This window comes from Ipomoea nil, unplaced genomic scaffold (genome assembly GCF_001879475.1).
Source record: "Ipomoea nil cultivar Tokyo-kokei standard unplaced genomic scaffold, Asagao_1.1 scaffold3172, whole genome shotgun sequence".
Classification (NCBI taxonomy): Eukaryota; Viridiplantae; Streptophyta; class Magnoliopsida; order Solanales; family Convolvulaceae; genus Ipomoea; species Ipomoea nil.
This window is the reverse complement of record NW_017619600.1, coordinates 2,683,310-2,700,977: the sequence shown is the minus strand read 5'-3', so window position 1 is coordinate 2,700,977 and position 17,668 is coordinate 2,683,310. Positions and strand designations below refer to the sequence as shown.

General features: G+C 35.8%; 2 protein-coding genes across 2 annotated transcripts; both read left to right on the top strand.

The window, feature by feature from the left end:
• The first annotated feature begins 594 nt into the window (after nt 1-594).
• On the top strand, nt 595-3,743 carry LOC109168103 (putative late blight resistance protein homolog R1A-3). Its single transcript, XM_019317148.1, has 4 exons — nt 595-606; nt 999-1,495; nt 1,551-2,239; nt 2,322-3,743. Exons 2-4 carry the CDS (start codon nt 999-1,001, stop codon nt 2,333-2,335), a joined length of 1,200 nt encoding a protein of 399 aa, XP_019172693.1. The 5' UTR covers nt 595-606; the 3' UTR covers nt 2,336-3,743.
• A 10,041-nt stretch (nt 3,744-13,784) lies between these two features.
• LOC109168102 lies at nt 13,785-14,708 on the top strand. Its single transcript, XM_019317147.1, has one exon. It carries the CDS (start codon nt 13,785-13,787, stop codon nt 14,706-14,708), a length of 924 nt encoding a protein of 307 aa, XP_019172692.1.
• Nucleotides 14,709-17,668: the final 2,960 nt, after the last annotated feature.

Below are 17,668 nucleotides of genomic sequence, written 5' to 3'. Positions count from 1 at the left end.
GGCTTTTGAAATGATATGTACTGTATTCCGTTTCGAAAATGGTTTTGGCTTATACTATCTATTTATGCTATTTAACGCGTATTGATGGGTTGCCAGCAATGTTCGCTGACCGGGTGTCATCCTCTATCTTTATGTTGCTTTACAGGTTTTGAGTAGCTTTTTGGAGAGTGCGCTAGCAGTTCGTTAGTTAGTGTAGCTCCATATGACTGCTTTGTTAGACTTTTGGCTTGTGAGCCGTGGATATTTATAAGCTTGACTTTGATGTGTTGTTAGACTTAGCCTGTGCACCTATAGATGTATAGGTGTGGCATAACATCTCCCGTATTTGTCTTTTAGCTTCCGCTTTATGTTAATCTTGATGAGTAGACTTTATCTCTTTACTAAGCTTTAATTGGTTTTTAAAAGTCGTGAAAATCGGGAGTGTTACAGTGCATTGGATGTGCTTCTAAGTAGTAAACAAAGAAAGAGTAATATATTTGGGAGAAGAAAGAGTAATATATTAATTAGCTAGTCTCCCCTTTATATTAAAATATATAATTGATAGGTACGGTACGGTTAAGGCATAAAACATGTGCAAGAGAGATAAAAACATACAGAGAGAGATAGGTTTTGTTGCATTGACTTCTCTCATGGATACCATTTAACTTCAATTTTTGCATCACAACCAAAGAGTGTCTCTTCATGATGATAAAAGCCATTGAAATCTCTGCTTCAGAATGTGCATGTGCTTCTAACTAGTAAACAAAGAAAGAGTAATATATTAATTAGCTATTTAGTCTCCTGTCTCCCCTTTATATTAAAATATATAATTGATGGGTACGGTTAAGGCATATAACATGTGCAAGAGTGAGAGATGGCTGTTTGTGTTGCATTGACTAGATCCCATATTGCAATTGCGCGCACTTCTCCCTATCTTCTTAATTATTATAAAACAAATAAGCAGATCTATCAGACTTAAGAGAGAGATTCGATCGAGAGAGAAACATACACAAAGAGAGATGGCTTGTATTGCATTGACTTCTCTCATGGCTACCATTGAGCTTGAATTTTTGCTTCCCAACCACAGAGTGTCGCTTCTTCATGATTATGAAAAGCCATTATTGAAATCTCTGCTTCAGAAGCTCTCTTATATGGAAGCCTTTGTGAAGAAGGAATACAACAATACTGTGGGTGGTGCACCAATCCGACGACATCTGCTAAACAAAATCAGAAACTTTGCACTCAAAGTTGAAGATGCCATCGAAATACAACTCACAAACATCCTTCAACTTCAACAAAAAACTCATGAAGGTGAACTCCATCTCCATCGAAGCTTGCAACAAGTAACAAAGGAGGCAGAAGAGTTGCTGAAGGTTATCAACAACGATGATTTTCTTCCGTTGATTGGTTGGTCAGAAGCTGCAGCTTCGCACCCTCACAAGATTATTGCGTCGTCGGGTGGATCCTTTCAATGCTCTCCACAGTTTGAGGAGGAGGAGGAGGAGGATATACTAATGTTTTGTAGTAACGATTGCTTTATATCGATAATGCATCGTCTCCTTTATATATAGGTATTCAGATCGAAGAGTACTCACAATTATTTTTGGAGCCCCAGGCATTGGAAAGACTACTGTTTGTAAACAACTGTATACAGACGAAGAGGTTGTATCACATTTCGACATTCAAGCTTGGATTACTATTCCGCCAAGATACAATGGGAATGTGCAACAACTACTGTGCCACCTTCTTCTTCAATCAATGAGGCCAACCCCCCTCAATGAAGAAATTGACATGCTGCAGGGAAGCACTGCTTCTCAACTAAAAGACCAACTGCACAAACACTTGAGGAAATGCCAAAGATATTTAATTGTTTTGGATGATGTCCCTAACACTCAGCTTTGGGATGATATCCACCAATGTTTTCCTCATGACTCAAATGGAAGTGGGATATTGCTAACCACTCTTTTCACTGATGTGGCTGAGTACATCACCAGAAGTTCGAATATCAAGAGCCTGCCTTACCTAAGTGACGAGAAGAGTTGGGATCTATTTTCCCACAGATTTTCTCTTAAACAGAATATGACACCTAAATTTAAAGAAATTGCAAAGAATCTTGTTGAGGAATGCAGAGGATTGCCGCGCTCAATTGTTACAGTTGCAGACCGTCTATCTAAATGCAACTACACATTGAAGGAATGGAAGAAGATCGAGAAAGAATTACTGTTATTGGGAATTCTGCATAGAGATACACAGCACTCAAGTAAGCTTACCAACATTTACAATTGTTTGCCACAACATTTAAAAGTTTGTTTTTTATATTTTGTGGTCTTTCCAAAACACAGTAAAATCAATGTGAAAAGACTTATTAAGTTATGGATTGCTGAGGGATTTGTGAAGCCGCTGAGGTGTCTGCCATTAGAAGATATAGGTTACATGTATTTAAGGGCTCTTAAAAGTAGAGGACTAGTCAGAACAGATGATGAGTACTCTTTCAGACCAAAGACTTGTGAGATACATATTGACATGCATAGCTTCTGCGTACGAGAAGTTCAAAAAGAAGGTTTTTTATGTGCAGCAAATACTCAACAATGTATTGGATGGTCATTAGACATACTCGCAAATTCATGTCGCTGGTTAAGTTTACGCTCACATAGTTTGGACTATCATGTGTTGTTTAGTTCAAATATCCCTCGCTCCATTTTCGTCTTTCAGGGAGGTTTTGAAAGGTTTATACCTTTCAAACATTTAAGAATTTTAGATTTGAGTGAATCTCTAATACTCAAAAGATTGCCATTATTGCCCTTAAGGAATTTAGTTTTTTTTTAAGATATCTTTCCATACCACAGTGGTTTGATAGTTTTGATGATGTAGTATCAAGAAATTCAAATTTACAAACACTTACTGTTTATGGCACTGATGAATCAACACTTGGAGAACGTACTCTTCATTTATTGCCATCCAAAATTTGGGAACTACAACATTTAAGGCATCTCAAACTTGGGGATATGTATATGATAGAACCTCCAAATATGGTTAAAGAGAATTTGCAAACATTAGTTTGTGCAATGCCAATTCATTTCAGGAAAAAAGAAGTGTATTATTGCAGGTTTCCAAGCATAAGAAAATTGAAAGTTGTGTATAAAGATGTCTTAGTGTCTGGTTGCAGCGGTGGACGATGTTGTAGAAATCCTATAATCATTTTGGAGAATTTTGAGGATTTATTGAGGTTGCAGACTCTAACGGTTATGGTTCCAGTTGGTAGTATAACCCTTTTAGAGCGGCTTGGTTTTCCAGCAAAATTGAAGAAGTTGAGGTTGAGTGGGACTAATTTTCCATCGAAGGTTTTAACGGTAATTGGGCAGTTACCGAAGCTTAAAGTGCTGAAACTAGAGAATGCTTTCTATGACAGAGTGTGGGAACTGGTTGAAGGAAGATTCCCTTAATTAAAAGAGTTGGAGGTTGAATCCAGAAGTCTTGAGCGATGGGTGGTCAATACTAGTAATCATTTCCCAAAGCTTGATTACATATTCTTAAAACGTTGTTATTCTCTAGAAGAGATCCCTCTTGTAAGTGCAATAACGCACCGGTTGCAGTCAATTAAGTTGGAGCAATGTCCTCCTGCTGTTGCAACTTCTGCCAAGAGATATCAAGAGATGAGGCACAACAAATTTTGGGTACCTGACATTATTGTTGACGGCAAGGCTTTAAGGGTATGTTGGATATGTTTCTCTTATTTCATTCTTTTGTTTATTTTCTTTGCAAAATCTGTTTAATATTTCAATTTCTCACCTGTTTTAATGTTCTTCATTCCGTTTGCATAATTGATCCAATTGCTATGATGAATCACAGTATTCAGACACAAAAGAATCAGAAAAATCAGAAGAAAAAGAAAGACGACCAGGCGAGGCTTAATTTAATATACACACACTTGTTAGCATGTTTAGTATTCATATTTGGCCTGCTCATTTTATATATATATATATATATATATATATATATATATATATATATATATATATATAAATTTTGGATCCGGTGCACACCCCCTTGGCAGATGAGCTCGTGAGCACTCTTCTTGGTCGTTGATGGGTTTTTTTTGAACGGTCAGATGGTATGTTGACGGAATACGCGTGTGATTGTTTTAGGGGTTGTTTTGTAATTTTCATTTGGCATTTATTATGTCTACGCATATTAACGGAGTTAATTTGGTAAATAGAGTAGATAGATAAAATAGGAATTTTGTCTTGTTATCTCCGCTGTCTTCTTTCCCGGTCTCTTCCGCTTCCCATCAGCTCTCGTTCCTTCTTCACCCGCGTCTTCAACACTTCGCATAATCTCTCCGGCGTACTCAAAGTTGCGGTTTCTTCATGGCTGGTTCAAGTAGGAGGCTGTCCAAGAGGCTTAGGGGAATCTCTTCTGCTTCAAATACCGGTATTATGTTCATCCATTCTTTTATTTTGTCGTTCTTTATCCGGTCGCATTTTTGGTTTTCCATGGTGGGGTTTTAACCGGCGTTCTTTACCGGCCAGAGTGGTTGTGAGTTTTTGGATTTTTGTATTTTTATTTTGGTCGTAGTTCCTCTGGGCGCTTTAGTTTTTCGGTATTTTCATCTCGGGTTTAAGGATGGTGGTCGTCGATTCGAGTAAGGGTGGTGGGCAGCGAGTGTGTTGTTGTCGCTGGTCGAATTCTGGGGTATTAATAGGGTTAGGGATTTCGATTTTTTTTTCTAATCGGTTGGGGTATTAATGGGGTTGATGGTGTTTCATTTACGAGACTGGGAGAATGTTTGCCTGGTTTTTTTTTTTCTGTTTTTTTTTTCCCGCTGTTCATGGATGGGGGCGGTAGCGTGGGTGTTAATTGGTGGTGGTTTGTGCGTTTGTGACTGTGACCGTGTGCAATTTAGATTTAAACTGTGGTTGGGGAATTGCTAATGCTTGTTTTGTTGTTGTTTTTTCTTTTTTTTTTTTCTTTTATAATCGGTTGTGGTATTAATGGGGTCGATGTTGCTTCGTTTATGAGACTGTAATGTGTATTTTATTTTTATTTCATGCAATGTGTATTTTGGTTTTAGTATTTGCTCAATTTTTTTTTATTAGGAGTACGAGGCTTCAAATTGTGGGTAATTGGCTTGTGGCGATTTTTTTTTTTTTTTTTTTTTTTTTTTTGTAGTGGTGACATGTTTACTTTTCATGTTTTTTTATGTGTAGGTTTTTTTGGCTGTATGTGTCTTCCCTTGTCTTTTTTCCAACCTAGAATGGGGTTTGGGTTTTGGATTTATTGGTGGGGTAAATGCATATGGGTCCAATTGTTTACTATGATACTGTCTGGAGTTGTAATATGCATTATGGTTTTCTGTTTCCACTTTTTTCATGATGGGGTGGTGGCTTACTGGTTTTGGGGGCGGTGGTTGTTGCGTTGTAGGTGGTCGGTTTGTGCATGTTAGGGGTCAAGTGTGGTCAGTTTTGTCAATGTTGGTTTTATTTCGGTTTTGTACGTATGCGGGTTCCATAACTTGTATTGTTGTCTGTGTATTTATTTTTGTTGTTTTTTGGGATTTTTGGACTTACCTAATCGGTGGCATAGGTTTGCGCGTTGCAATATGTTCCTTTGTGCAGGTAGAGTGTAATGTACAAGCCAATTTGCACTAATTTTTTTAACGGGGGTTTTCATTTGGGGCACTAGCATTATGTTCCTTTGCGCAGGTTGGTGCGCGTATGATATTCGGTCGGTGCGTGCTTTTTAATTTATTTATTATTTATTAGGGGTTCGGGATGGTTCTCATCTATTGGTGGTGGTTTGTGCGTTGTATTTGTGACCGTGTGCATTTTAGATTTAAAGTGTTGTGGGGCAATTGCTAATGATTGTTTTGTTGTTGTTTTTTCTTTTTTAGGTGGGTGCACCACTGTTTTTTTGTTGGTGCATGTTTTTTGTTTATCGGTCGGGGTTTTCGGGGTTTGCCTTGTTAGTTGTGGTAGTTTGTGCGTAGCAGTGTATTACCGTTTCCATGTTAGGGTGTGGTTTAGTTGATAATTGGCACTATTAGTTTTTTGGGATTTTTGGACTTACGTAATCGGGTGGCATAGGTTTGTGCGTAGCAATATGTTCCTTTGTGCAAGTTAGAGTCTAATGTACAAGCTAAATTGCACTAGTTTTTTTAACGGGGGTTTTCATTTGGGCACTAGAAGTATGTTCTTTTGTGCAGGTTGGTGCGCGTATGGTATTCGGTCGGTGCGTGCTTTTTAATTTATTTTTTATTTTTTAGGGGTTCGGGATGGTTCTCGTCTATTGGTGGTGGTTTGTGCGTTTGTGTCTGTGACCGTGTGCAATTTAGATTTAAAGTGTGGTTGGGGAATTGCTAATGCTTGTTTTGTTGTTGTTTTTTTCTTTTTTAGGTGGGTGCACCACTGCTTTTTTGTTGGTACGTGTTTTTTTGTTTATCGGTCGGGTTTTCGGGGTTTGCCTTGGTAGTTGTGGTAGTTTGTGCGTAGCAGTGTATTATCGTTTCCATGTTAGGGTGTGGTTTAGTTGATAATTGGCACTATAAGTTATATTTTTATGTCTTCTTTATTTAGGCCGGTTTGGTGGGTTTTTTTTTTTTGTTGGGTCGGTGCGCCTTCATTTACTTATAACCCTCACGTGAACAAACTATTTTCTTTCTCATGATTACTCCCTGATGTCCCTTAAGTTCTTTGGGGAATTGCTACTGCTTGGTTTTTTTTTTTTTTTTTTTTTTTTTTTTTTTTTTTTTTTTTTTTTTTTAGGCTGGTGCACAACTGTTGTTGTGTTGATGCTTTTTAGGTGTGGTGGTTTGTGCTTAGCAGTGTTTTACCGTTTCAAGATAGGTTGTGGTGTAGTTGCTATTTGGCACTGTTATTTATATTTTCGTGTCTTTTTCATTTAGGTTGGTGCGTTTTTATAGTTTGGTGGGTGCATTTCTGTTGTTAGCACTAACATGGTTTTGGATTATTTGCTTGTTTTGGTTACTTAGTTGTATAAATTGTAATGACTTTGTTTTTTGTTTAAAAAACGAACAGTTAAACAGTGTGGGGTTCGGGCTTGTGTTTTATTTTTTTTTCTTTTTCATTTTTTTGGGTGTAACTCTGATTAATTTTTGCCGTTACCAAGCGATGATCCTTCTGCGCCGGTTGTTGCTGTTGCGCCTGAGCGGATAGTTGCTTAGTTGCTGAGCCGGTAGGTGCTGCCAATGTGGTTGATCCTTTGCCCCAGGCTGCGGTTGCTGCTGTTATTGATGAACCCGCACAACCAACGCCGGAATAAACCATTAGATGTTTCTTCCCATGTAAACTGTATTTTAGTGTGATTGTTTTTTGCTCCTAGACGTTTGTTTGGTTTACGGTTTACAATGTCAACATTCCCGTGATTTAGATGTTTCCCGTTTTTCTTTTTTACGACGTGGTTGCTTTTTATTTCCCCCTTCGTTATTTTAATCAGTTTGTGCAATAATGTTATTCAGGGGGTAAGTGATACAAAGCAAATGTCTGTATCTAGAACTAAATTAATTTACACACGGATCTAGTTCTCAATTAATTTTTAGGTCATCTAATTTTAATTAAACCTTCTTGCTCATGAATCGCTTGGTTCACGCACCAACCAAACAACACAAACGCATCAACCTAACAACAGAAACACAAATAAACTAAATGAGAAAGACAGGAAAATAAAAATAATATTGTCAATTAGCAACTAAACCACACCCTATCTTGCACACGGTAAGACACTGCTACGCACAAACAACCACACCAAACAAGGCAACCCCCAAAAAACGCATCAACACGAAAACAGTGGTGCACCCGCCTAAAAAAAAAGAAAAAAAATAGTTTGTTCACGTGAGGGTTATAAGTAAATGTAGGCGCTTCGACCCAACAAGAAAAACGCACAAAGCCTAAATGAAGAAGGCCGGAAAATATAACTAATAGCGCCAATTATCAACTAAACCACACCCTAACTTGCATAGACCAACACACGACTAATATGCATAGACCAACACACGACTACGCACCGACATAGTATCTAATCATCTATACTGCACTGCCTATTGTTACTCCACGAACCCGACCCCTAAGCTCCCATTATATATACATGACGTACTAAAGCCGGAAGGGTTACAGACGCTAGTATGCATCCACGATTACACATAAATGCTGCTTCGAGAGGTTCAAAGATACCGGTATTTCGTCGGTCGTTCATCAAGTCAACAAAACCAGTAAGAAATGCAAATACATATATTACGCACACTCCACTATGAACAAATGCAAATACCTGTGCTTGGTCCAGCCATTATTGAAGTGTGTTTCTTAGTTCTCTCTGTGCTGCGTTTTCTGACTCTCGTCCTTCTGCACTATTAGTATCATTCACGCGTTTAAAGTTTACTACGTGTATGCTGTTGATGAAATGATCTATCTCCTCAATTACCATACATTATATCCCTAATTTAATGCTTAAGATTCCATTACAATTAATGCCATAAATAGTTCAATAAGTACAATTATAGTTTAATCCTTTTGGTTAATATATATCCTTTCTTCTTTTAATAATCTCTAATTATCTGAACCATTGATGGAAAATTAATCAATGGATAGCATGAGTTCTCATGACCTCATTTATCAAAGGGGGTGCACCGGATTCGAAGCCTATATATATATATATATATATATATATATATATATATATATATATATATATATATATATATATATATATATATATATATATATATATATATATATATATATATATGAGTAAATACCACCCAAGGTCCCTCGAGTTTGGTGGTTTCACCACCTATAGTCCCTAACTTTTGTAATTTCCATCCGTGGTCCTCCGAGTTGCGAAATCTTACCTTTTGTTGTCCTTCCGTTAGTTCCTTCCGTTTGCACCGTCTAAAACAAGGGTGGAATAGTAATTTCTCTTTGCTTATTATTTTGTAAGGGCAAATATTAGTGATTTGATTCATATTTGAATTCACACAAAAATATCAGTGATCTGAGCAAACAGTGGGGCCCAACTGGTTTAGTAAATTATGTAAAGATTGCGTTAATCATTTTTCTGATTATAGTATTAGCCTCTAAGAATTGAAGAGCCCAAAGGAGATGAAGAATGGATGTCCACGAACAACAGAGTAAATCAAGGTTGTGGAGGTAGATTCAATGGAGTCCTGGGAATTCCACCTAAACCAGGCCCCCAATCATGGCTGCCCAGTAAGACCCTCATCTTGAAGAAAAAAATGTATAAAATCTGAATTTTCACTTTCATTGGAAAATCTGGATGATAGTTTCATCACCTACGGGTGAAAAGATTGTATCTTGGGGTGAAATTTTGCCTGCCCATATTGAGTTACCCGTGCGAGCTAGTTGTTGGCTATTTCATGTAAAGAGAGAGTGAGAAAAGTCAGAGGATCAATTGCCAATGAAGAAGCCGTTTCGATTTGCAACATTGACATCGGAAAAACCTCGCCGGTAAAGCTGGGGGAAGCCGACACCCTCTGTTTCCGGCGGCTGACACCCTTTTAGTCGACGGCAAAGATGTTATAATATGACTGGTACTCACCAAAAGGCCATAACTTAAGCTCAATTATGAGGGTGTGATAATACTGGGCCACCGCCATTCGTTTGGGCACAATTGATCTCTAGCGGTTTTCATCGTCGTCTCCAAAACCAGTGCCATTTTCCCCTTCCTCGTCAAAGCCTATCGTGAAATGGGTCGACTAACCTCTGCGATTGAAATCCCAGAAGAACGGCGTCGGAGCCACAGAGATAGTGGCCGCGACCGTGGCCGGTACTATCTAGAATCCGATTCGTATCGCCGTCGTTATCGGAATCACAGCCGTAGCTCTAGCCGAAGCCAGAGTCGCAGTATCAGCGGCAGCAGGAGTCGTAGCCATAGTCCAGACAACTCAAGGTATGAGCCTTCCTCTCATAATAACCGTCGTGACCAGCGGTCCTATTCTCCTTACCGTTCGAGCAATCGACGAAGCCCTAATTATGAACCCTACAAATTCGAACGTTTGGGAGATCGAAGGAAAGGCTACAACAATGGAGATTATAGACTAAGTCGGAATTGGATGAGGAGCTGAAAGGCTTGAGTTATGAAGAGTACAGGAGGCTGAAGCGTCAGAAATTGAAGACGTTGAGTACAGGGGTGAGAACGAGCAAAAAGATGTTGATCGTCAGAATCTACGAATTGGGTTCTTCTTGAAATGGGGCGTTGATAGAAGATGAGGTGATGAACTGGGAGAGGAATCAGTATGGAAAATGACAAATTTACCCCCACTTTGACGGCTTAGATGGAAGGAATTAATGGAAGGACGGCAACTGGTCAAATTTCGCAACTCCGAGGACCACGGATGGTAATTACGAAAGTTAGGGACTATAGGTGGTGAAACCACCAAACTCGAGGGACCTTGGGTGGTATTTACTCATATATATATATATATATATATATATATATATATATACATATATATATATATATATACATATATATATATATATATATATATATATATATATTTATTTATTTTATTCATTTTGGATCATTTTTACAATATTTGTCTGGTTGGTTTGCAAATATGAAGGGACTAACAAATGTACTCCATAATAATATCAGGAAGCTAGAATAAGAAGAGTATGATGAATGACAGTATCAAGAAGAGGAAGAAAAAGATCAAAGAGTATGATGAATGGCAATATACAGATAAGAGTCAGAAGAAGAAGGATATGATGTATGAGGCTATCCTAGCTACATATGGCTTTGCCTTCCATTTTCAATTTAGAATTTCCCACTTTTTTGTTATATATATTTGAACTCATTGTCTTCCATTTGCTGAGGCAAATTAACTTTCCTCATATTATCTACTTTGTATCAATCTTAACTAAGAGAGTATCAGTGGTTAATTTTTGTTTACACTTTTCCTCTTGTTGCAACCCTTGAAGAAGTTTGTAAAAAGTTTTTAAAAAATGTTCTCCCAAATTTGTTGTATATATGCATCTCTGCCCACTACTATGTACTGTGATAAAACCGTTGTTATCATTTCAAATGGGTAGTCACAGGATCGAACCCCAGTAGTAGGACATGAATTCTTTGGGCTGAAAAAATTAAAAACGTATAAAACAAATACTACCTTGTAAAGAATCATGAGTATTTAAAAAAAAAAAATTATATGCATCTCTCAACTCCATAAAGTATTTTGAGTGCTTTACATTATTGAATAGTGATTGTTCCCCAAGCATTTTATGTGTGCTGATATCAATGCACTACCAACACAATTATAATACTTTTCCGTTTTAAACATCTGGATTCGACTTAATCTGCATTTGTAAAATTTAACTCTACTACCTTACTGTTGTATTAGTATTCAACTTATTAATGCAATTACTCAAATTTTCAAGTTTTTCAGATTTTTAACAGGTTACACCTCCACCTAGAATGCATATATGGTGACATTTTTTTAAAAATAATTTATTTTTAAATTAATTTTTTAATTTTCAATAAATAAAAACCAAAATAATTTGTTTTTTTTTTTTTAAATAAAATAATTTGTTAATTTGTTTAAAATTCGTAGATCACCAATTCACGATACAAACTAATTATTTTAAAATTCGCAAATTACCAAATGACGATAGTTTTTGAGTAAATAGTTTGTTAATTTGTTAATTTTTTTATTTGTTCCTTGCCACGATACAAAACCAGTAATTCAACTGCAAATGAATCTGAGAAATATAGAGAAGACAAAAAGAGTGGTAGGAAATGAATCTGAGAAATATAGAGAAGACAAATGGAAAAAGTGAGCATGTAAACCCAAGGAAGCCAAAGAATTTGCAGTTGGAGCCTGATCCTGAACCAGAAAATGCTCATTTGAGACCACAAATCATGGAGGAGAGAAAACGAGCAGATGAATGGACGCATGGTTTGTTAGATATAAATAATCTAACTATACTAATAATAGTATACGAGAAACCTGACCTCGCGAAAGCGATAATCGTGTTGATCTCCCGCCTTGATGATCTCCGGCCACAGTTTTTTTTGTTCTTGTTGTGTTGCCTCTTGGAGCGGTGGACCGTTGCCTCATACTTGACTTAGAACTCTAGATAGTGTATTGGTATCACCGTAACTGAATGTGCTATACAATGTATATCCAGTATCCCATCAATCCAGGTTTATATTTGGCACAGAGTCTGGTTGAATAACAACTTCTAGTTATTCAGTCCAACCAGACCACTTAATAAGCCTAGTCAACACCATTTAATTAAGGTCCTAATATATAATATATAATATTAAGGAAAATCTTACATTCTCCCACTTGGTGCAAGAACTAGCACAACCCTCATCAAAGAACAAAACACACGAATCATAATGACATGTCTTCTATTTAACAGAGTAGTATCTATTATGGTCACATGCATTTTAATTCTTCAACTTAGTTCCTTTATGAACAAACCCAATGTTTATTCTCGGTACCTTAAGGGATGTTTCTCAAAATATATTATGTGCACAACTGAAAGAGAAACACATCCAAATTGTACAAAATAGTACATTGCATTATATCTAAAACCTTAGAAGCATGCCTTAAGTAGAGATCTCTTAATGTTAGTATAATGCTAACTATATTCTATGACTTCTTTATAAGTTAACATAAGAACTACCTCTAACGGCTAAGAGTTTGGAGTTGATACGTCTGTCACTCCCACTCATCAAAATAGCCAATAGATAGTAAGTCATAGCATTCCAATAACTTAGACAATAAACCAAAGGTCTAAGTCCATAAATTTGGAATCTTAAACACACACCATAAGTTCCCAAATAACATCAATTTCCACTTTAAACGAACTGAACATAATGAGTCAATACTTATACGTCTCACAAAATTGTCTTGAGCCTCACAAACCAAAATGGCCCAGGATCAATTTTGAAGAAACTAAAGACTCTATTAATCACTGAAAAATTTATTAAATGACAGTGCACCACAAGTTAAATGCTTTTATTCTAATAAATTCCTTAATATTGTTACAACATTTTCATAAATATGTTGCACAACAAAACGTTCAATAATTTGAACTTATGAATTCATGAGAACAAATATAAGATTAATACTTGGGAAATCTTTTGGACTTGTTGTTCGACATACAATCCAATTTAAGATGTATGAAGACAATAATTAAATCCATAATCTTTAGTGGAGTATCTTAATGATCTTTTTTGAAACGATCACTCCCACTGATTAAGATATTCTTCAGCGAAATTAATAATATGAACTTAATATACATACTCATAATTGATTTGACCAATTAAACAATGAAGATATAATTCCCCACTAGTTTGGCATACTCAATAATTTTTTTTTTGTTACAATTAAAGTCCAACTAAATAATGAAGATATAAATGCTGCCATAGGAAATAATCCTAGCTATTTGTTGGAGAAGTATAATGGATGCACATGGTCTAGTATGTGGTGAAATAAGGAGGAGGATTGGGAATGGTAAGGCTACTATAATTGGTAAAGATCTCTGGCTTCTGGATTTGGATTATAAGATTCATACTAATTTACCACCTAATATTTATGAGTCAAAAGTGACAGGTTTGATGGATCAGGATACTCGTACTTGGGATCTGGACATCTTAAATGATATTTTTGACCCGTAGGATGTGAATCATATTCGTAGGGTGCCATTCTGCCCGGACTATGAAGATTCATGGTATTGGTATAAGGAGCATAATGGATTGTATTCTGTTAAAAGTGCATCTCGTATGGTTGTGGGGGAGATACAGAATTATACGGCTTTTGACAAATGGTCAGCATTATGGAAGTTGGATGTGCCCCCAGGTGGAAAACGTTCCTATGGAGAGCGTTGAGTGGTGTGTTGCCAACCACAACAGCCCTTGCTAGTAGGAGAGTTGATGTGAATCTTGCATGTCCCATGTGTCTTGATTTTAATGAGGATGTTATGCACTGTTTAATAGAATGTCAATATGCTTGCCATGTCTGGAATGAATCTTGCCTTATTATTACCTCTGTGCATGGTGGATCATTTGTTGAATGGTTTCAGAACGCAATGACTATGATAACCATGGATGTTCTTATTCAAGTTGTTGCAGTTCTGTATCAGTTGTGGAATGCACGAAACTCTGCGGTATGGGAGGCGTATATGAAGACACCCAAGCACTTGTGGTTGTGTGCCAAAACAGCCCTCTCGACTTGGAGGGCGTCTCGGCCAGCAGCAGAATTAGTTCAACAGCAGCAACAGATTCCGGCGCCAAGTGGTCTGCAGTGCCACGTAGATGCGGTGTGGAATTCGTCGACATGGGCTGCGGCCTTTGGTGTGGTTCTCTTGGACGACCAGGGAATCTTTGTAGCAGCTATGAATGGTCGGTTGCCGTTATGTGAGAATGCTATCAAGGCTGAAGCGCTAGCTTGTAAAGAAGCTTTATCTTGGCTAAGGGATCGACAGATTACTTCGGTAACTCTATCCACAGATTGTTCGGTCTTGAAGTCTTATCTTTCCAGAGTTGATTCGCACCCTAGATCGTATGTTGGTATTATTGTTCGTGAGTGCCAAGCCATTATGGCTCAGTTTATTACATGTTATTTATGTTTTATTCCTAGACGTTTAAATATTATTGCTCATACTCTAGCATCAAAGGTCTCTGACCAGGATATTACCATGTTATGGGATGATGTCCCTCCTGACTTTATTGTTACGCATATTCAATAATAATATTCGAATTTCCTGCTTTCAAAAAATAATGAAGATATAATTCTCCACCATAATTGGACATACTAAAAAAACAAAATACATCTTTCATAACCAAGTTAGAATTTGGCTCAAAAGATAAATTTTATTATTATTGGAATTTAAAAAAGGCATGTCAAATCATGTAACTTACTACAGTTAGTCCGAAGAATCAAGCAAGCTTCCTGGTTCAATTAATAAAAGTGGCTAAATTTTGGGAAGTGATTGAATACATGGTTCGGTTTGCCATTGCAAACCATGAAACTTAGAATTATAATTGAGCTAAATTTATAAATTCTAAGAATTGTGATAAAATTATTATCTAATGGATTGAGGGATTTATTGACATAAAACTTGTCTGTAGGCTAAAGTTTTAAATCTATTAAATCCAATTAAACCCTTATGATAATATTTTTCACAATTACTAAATAGACAGGAGAATCTAGTGACATAAAACTTGCATTTGGGCTAAAGTTTTACTCAAATTAGATTCAACTGAAATTGTATTTATGATGAAACAATTATCAAATGAGTTGAATAATCAAGTGACATAAAACTTACGTGTAGACTAAAATTTATTCAATAAGATTCATTACAACCATTATGATAAAAATAAAGAAATCAAGTTATTTTCTTAATCCCTGTGGGCAAATTAAGAAATATGATCTAAAGTTTACATCATGATAAAACTATTAAACTACATTCCGATACATAATTGCATGTGTGCTAAATTATGATCGTAGTCCAGTATTTCATCATAATTAATCATACAAATATAACGAAATTTCCTGTGGGCTAAATTCCATCACATTACATACAATTAATCAAAAATGATATGTCCAAAACTTTATGTGATCAAAATAAGTCGCTTCATATATAATTTTAACTGATTAAGGATGATGGGGCTACTCCCCAAAAAAATTACAATTTTAAGATCACTAGACAATTATCAATTCCTTGTCTAAACATTATGTGATTAAAACATAACAATCTTTGGTAGTTGAATATGCTGTAGCTATTCCTTAATTAACCAAGATTGAGAAGTTTAAGAGATTTCAGTAAATTAAAGATGCTTGGGCTATTCTTTAACGAACTGAAATCAAATCACATTGGCAAGGAATACTTAAAATTTTAACAAACAGATTATACCAGATTGTGATGGGAAAATCTAAATATACTCTCAAAAAAAGTGGTTAGAGATAAAGTCTCACTGAAACCCAATTTCTTAGGTAGAGTATCAATTTAAGGAGACTAGTGGCAAAAGACGTTCTTAAGTCATGGTCATAAAACTAGTATGCCTCCCCAATTTATATTTACTTAATGTATAACTCTTTGGGGGTATGAACCTAAAATTGTAGGGTATACACTAGAAAACTGTATGATTCACCTATGATTAAAGCTTAAATGGTGAACTAAATTAATGGACTAAACGTGCTTAAATTCAGGCATTACCGCAACTAAAATTTATGCATAAGTCCAACTTAAATAGGAACTAATATAATTCCATCCCAAAGTTTACATTGCTAAAGGCATAACAAAATTGCATAATTTAAAACAGAATATTATGCTTAGAACAAATATGCATAAAATTAAAATAAATCATATATCCCAAATAAATTGCATAACTTAAACAATTTGAATATGAGCTTTCAAAATATACAATTTAATATTCAAACACTAATATGAGCCCAAACCAAAAGGACCCAATTTTGATTTAGATATATATATATATATATATATATATATATATATATATATATATATATATATATATATGTAGAATAATTTTTACGATATTTGTCTGCAGGTTGGTTTGCAAATATGAAAGGACTAACAAATGTACTCCATAATAATATCAGAAAGAATAAGAAGAGTATGATGAATGACAGTATCAAGAAGAGGAAGAAAAAGATCAAAGAGTATGATGAATGGCAATATACAGATAAGAGTCAGAAGAAGAAGGATATAATGTATGAGGCTATCCTAGCTACATATATGGCTTTTCCTTCCATTTTCAATTTAGAATTTCCCACTTTTTGGTTATAAATATTTGAACTTTTAAGTCATTGTCTTCCATTTGCTGAGGCAAATTAACTTTCCTCATATTATCTACTTCGTATCAATCTTAACTAAGAGAATATCAGTGGTTAATTTTTGTTTACACTTTTCCTCTTGTTGCAACCCTTGAAGAAGTTTGTAAAAAGTTTTTAAAAAATGGTTCTCCCAAATTTGTTGTATATATGCATCTCTTCCCACTATTATGTACCGTGATAAAACCGTTGTTATCATTTCAAATGGGTAGTCACAGGATCGAACCCCAGTAATAGGGACATTGATTCTTTAGGCTGAAAAGATTAAAAACGTATAGAACAAATACTACCTTGTAAAGAATCATGGGTATTTAAAAAAATAAAAAAAATATGCATCTCTCAACTCCATAAAGTATTTTGAGTGCTTTACATTATTGAATAGTGATTGTTCCCCAAGCATTTTATGTGTGCTGAGATCAATGCACTACCAACACAAGTATAATACTTTTCTGTTTTAAACATCTAGATTCGACTTAACCTGCATTTGTAAAATTTAACTCTACTACCTTATCGTTGTATTAGTATTCAACTTATTAATTCTCTCAAGTTGCTAAGTTGAATTAATAACTTACTGCTTTAGAGCAGATAGCATTCTGCCTACCTTTACAACCAATTGATATACTAGCTTGAATATTGAGATTTATACCAGTCGTTATTGTAAGTATTTTTCCTAAATACAATATATTATAATATATATTGTATTAATTAAGTGGTTGTGGTGCAAGTGGAAGATTAAGTCAGTTAGTGGCTTAATCTGTTAGGCAACTCAGGATTTTCAGTTTAGGATTAACTGAATATCTGCCTACATTGATGGCATGTAGGCTTCTAAGCATAATGAGTCCTCCCACAGCT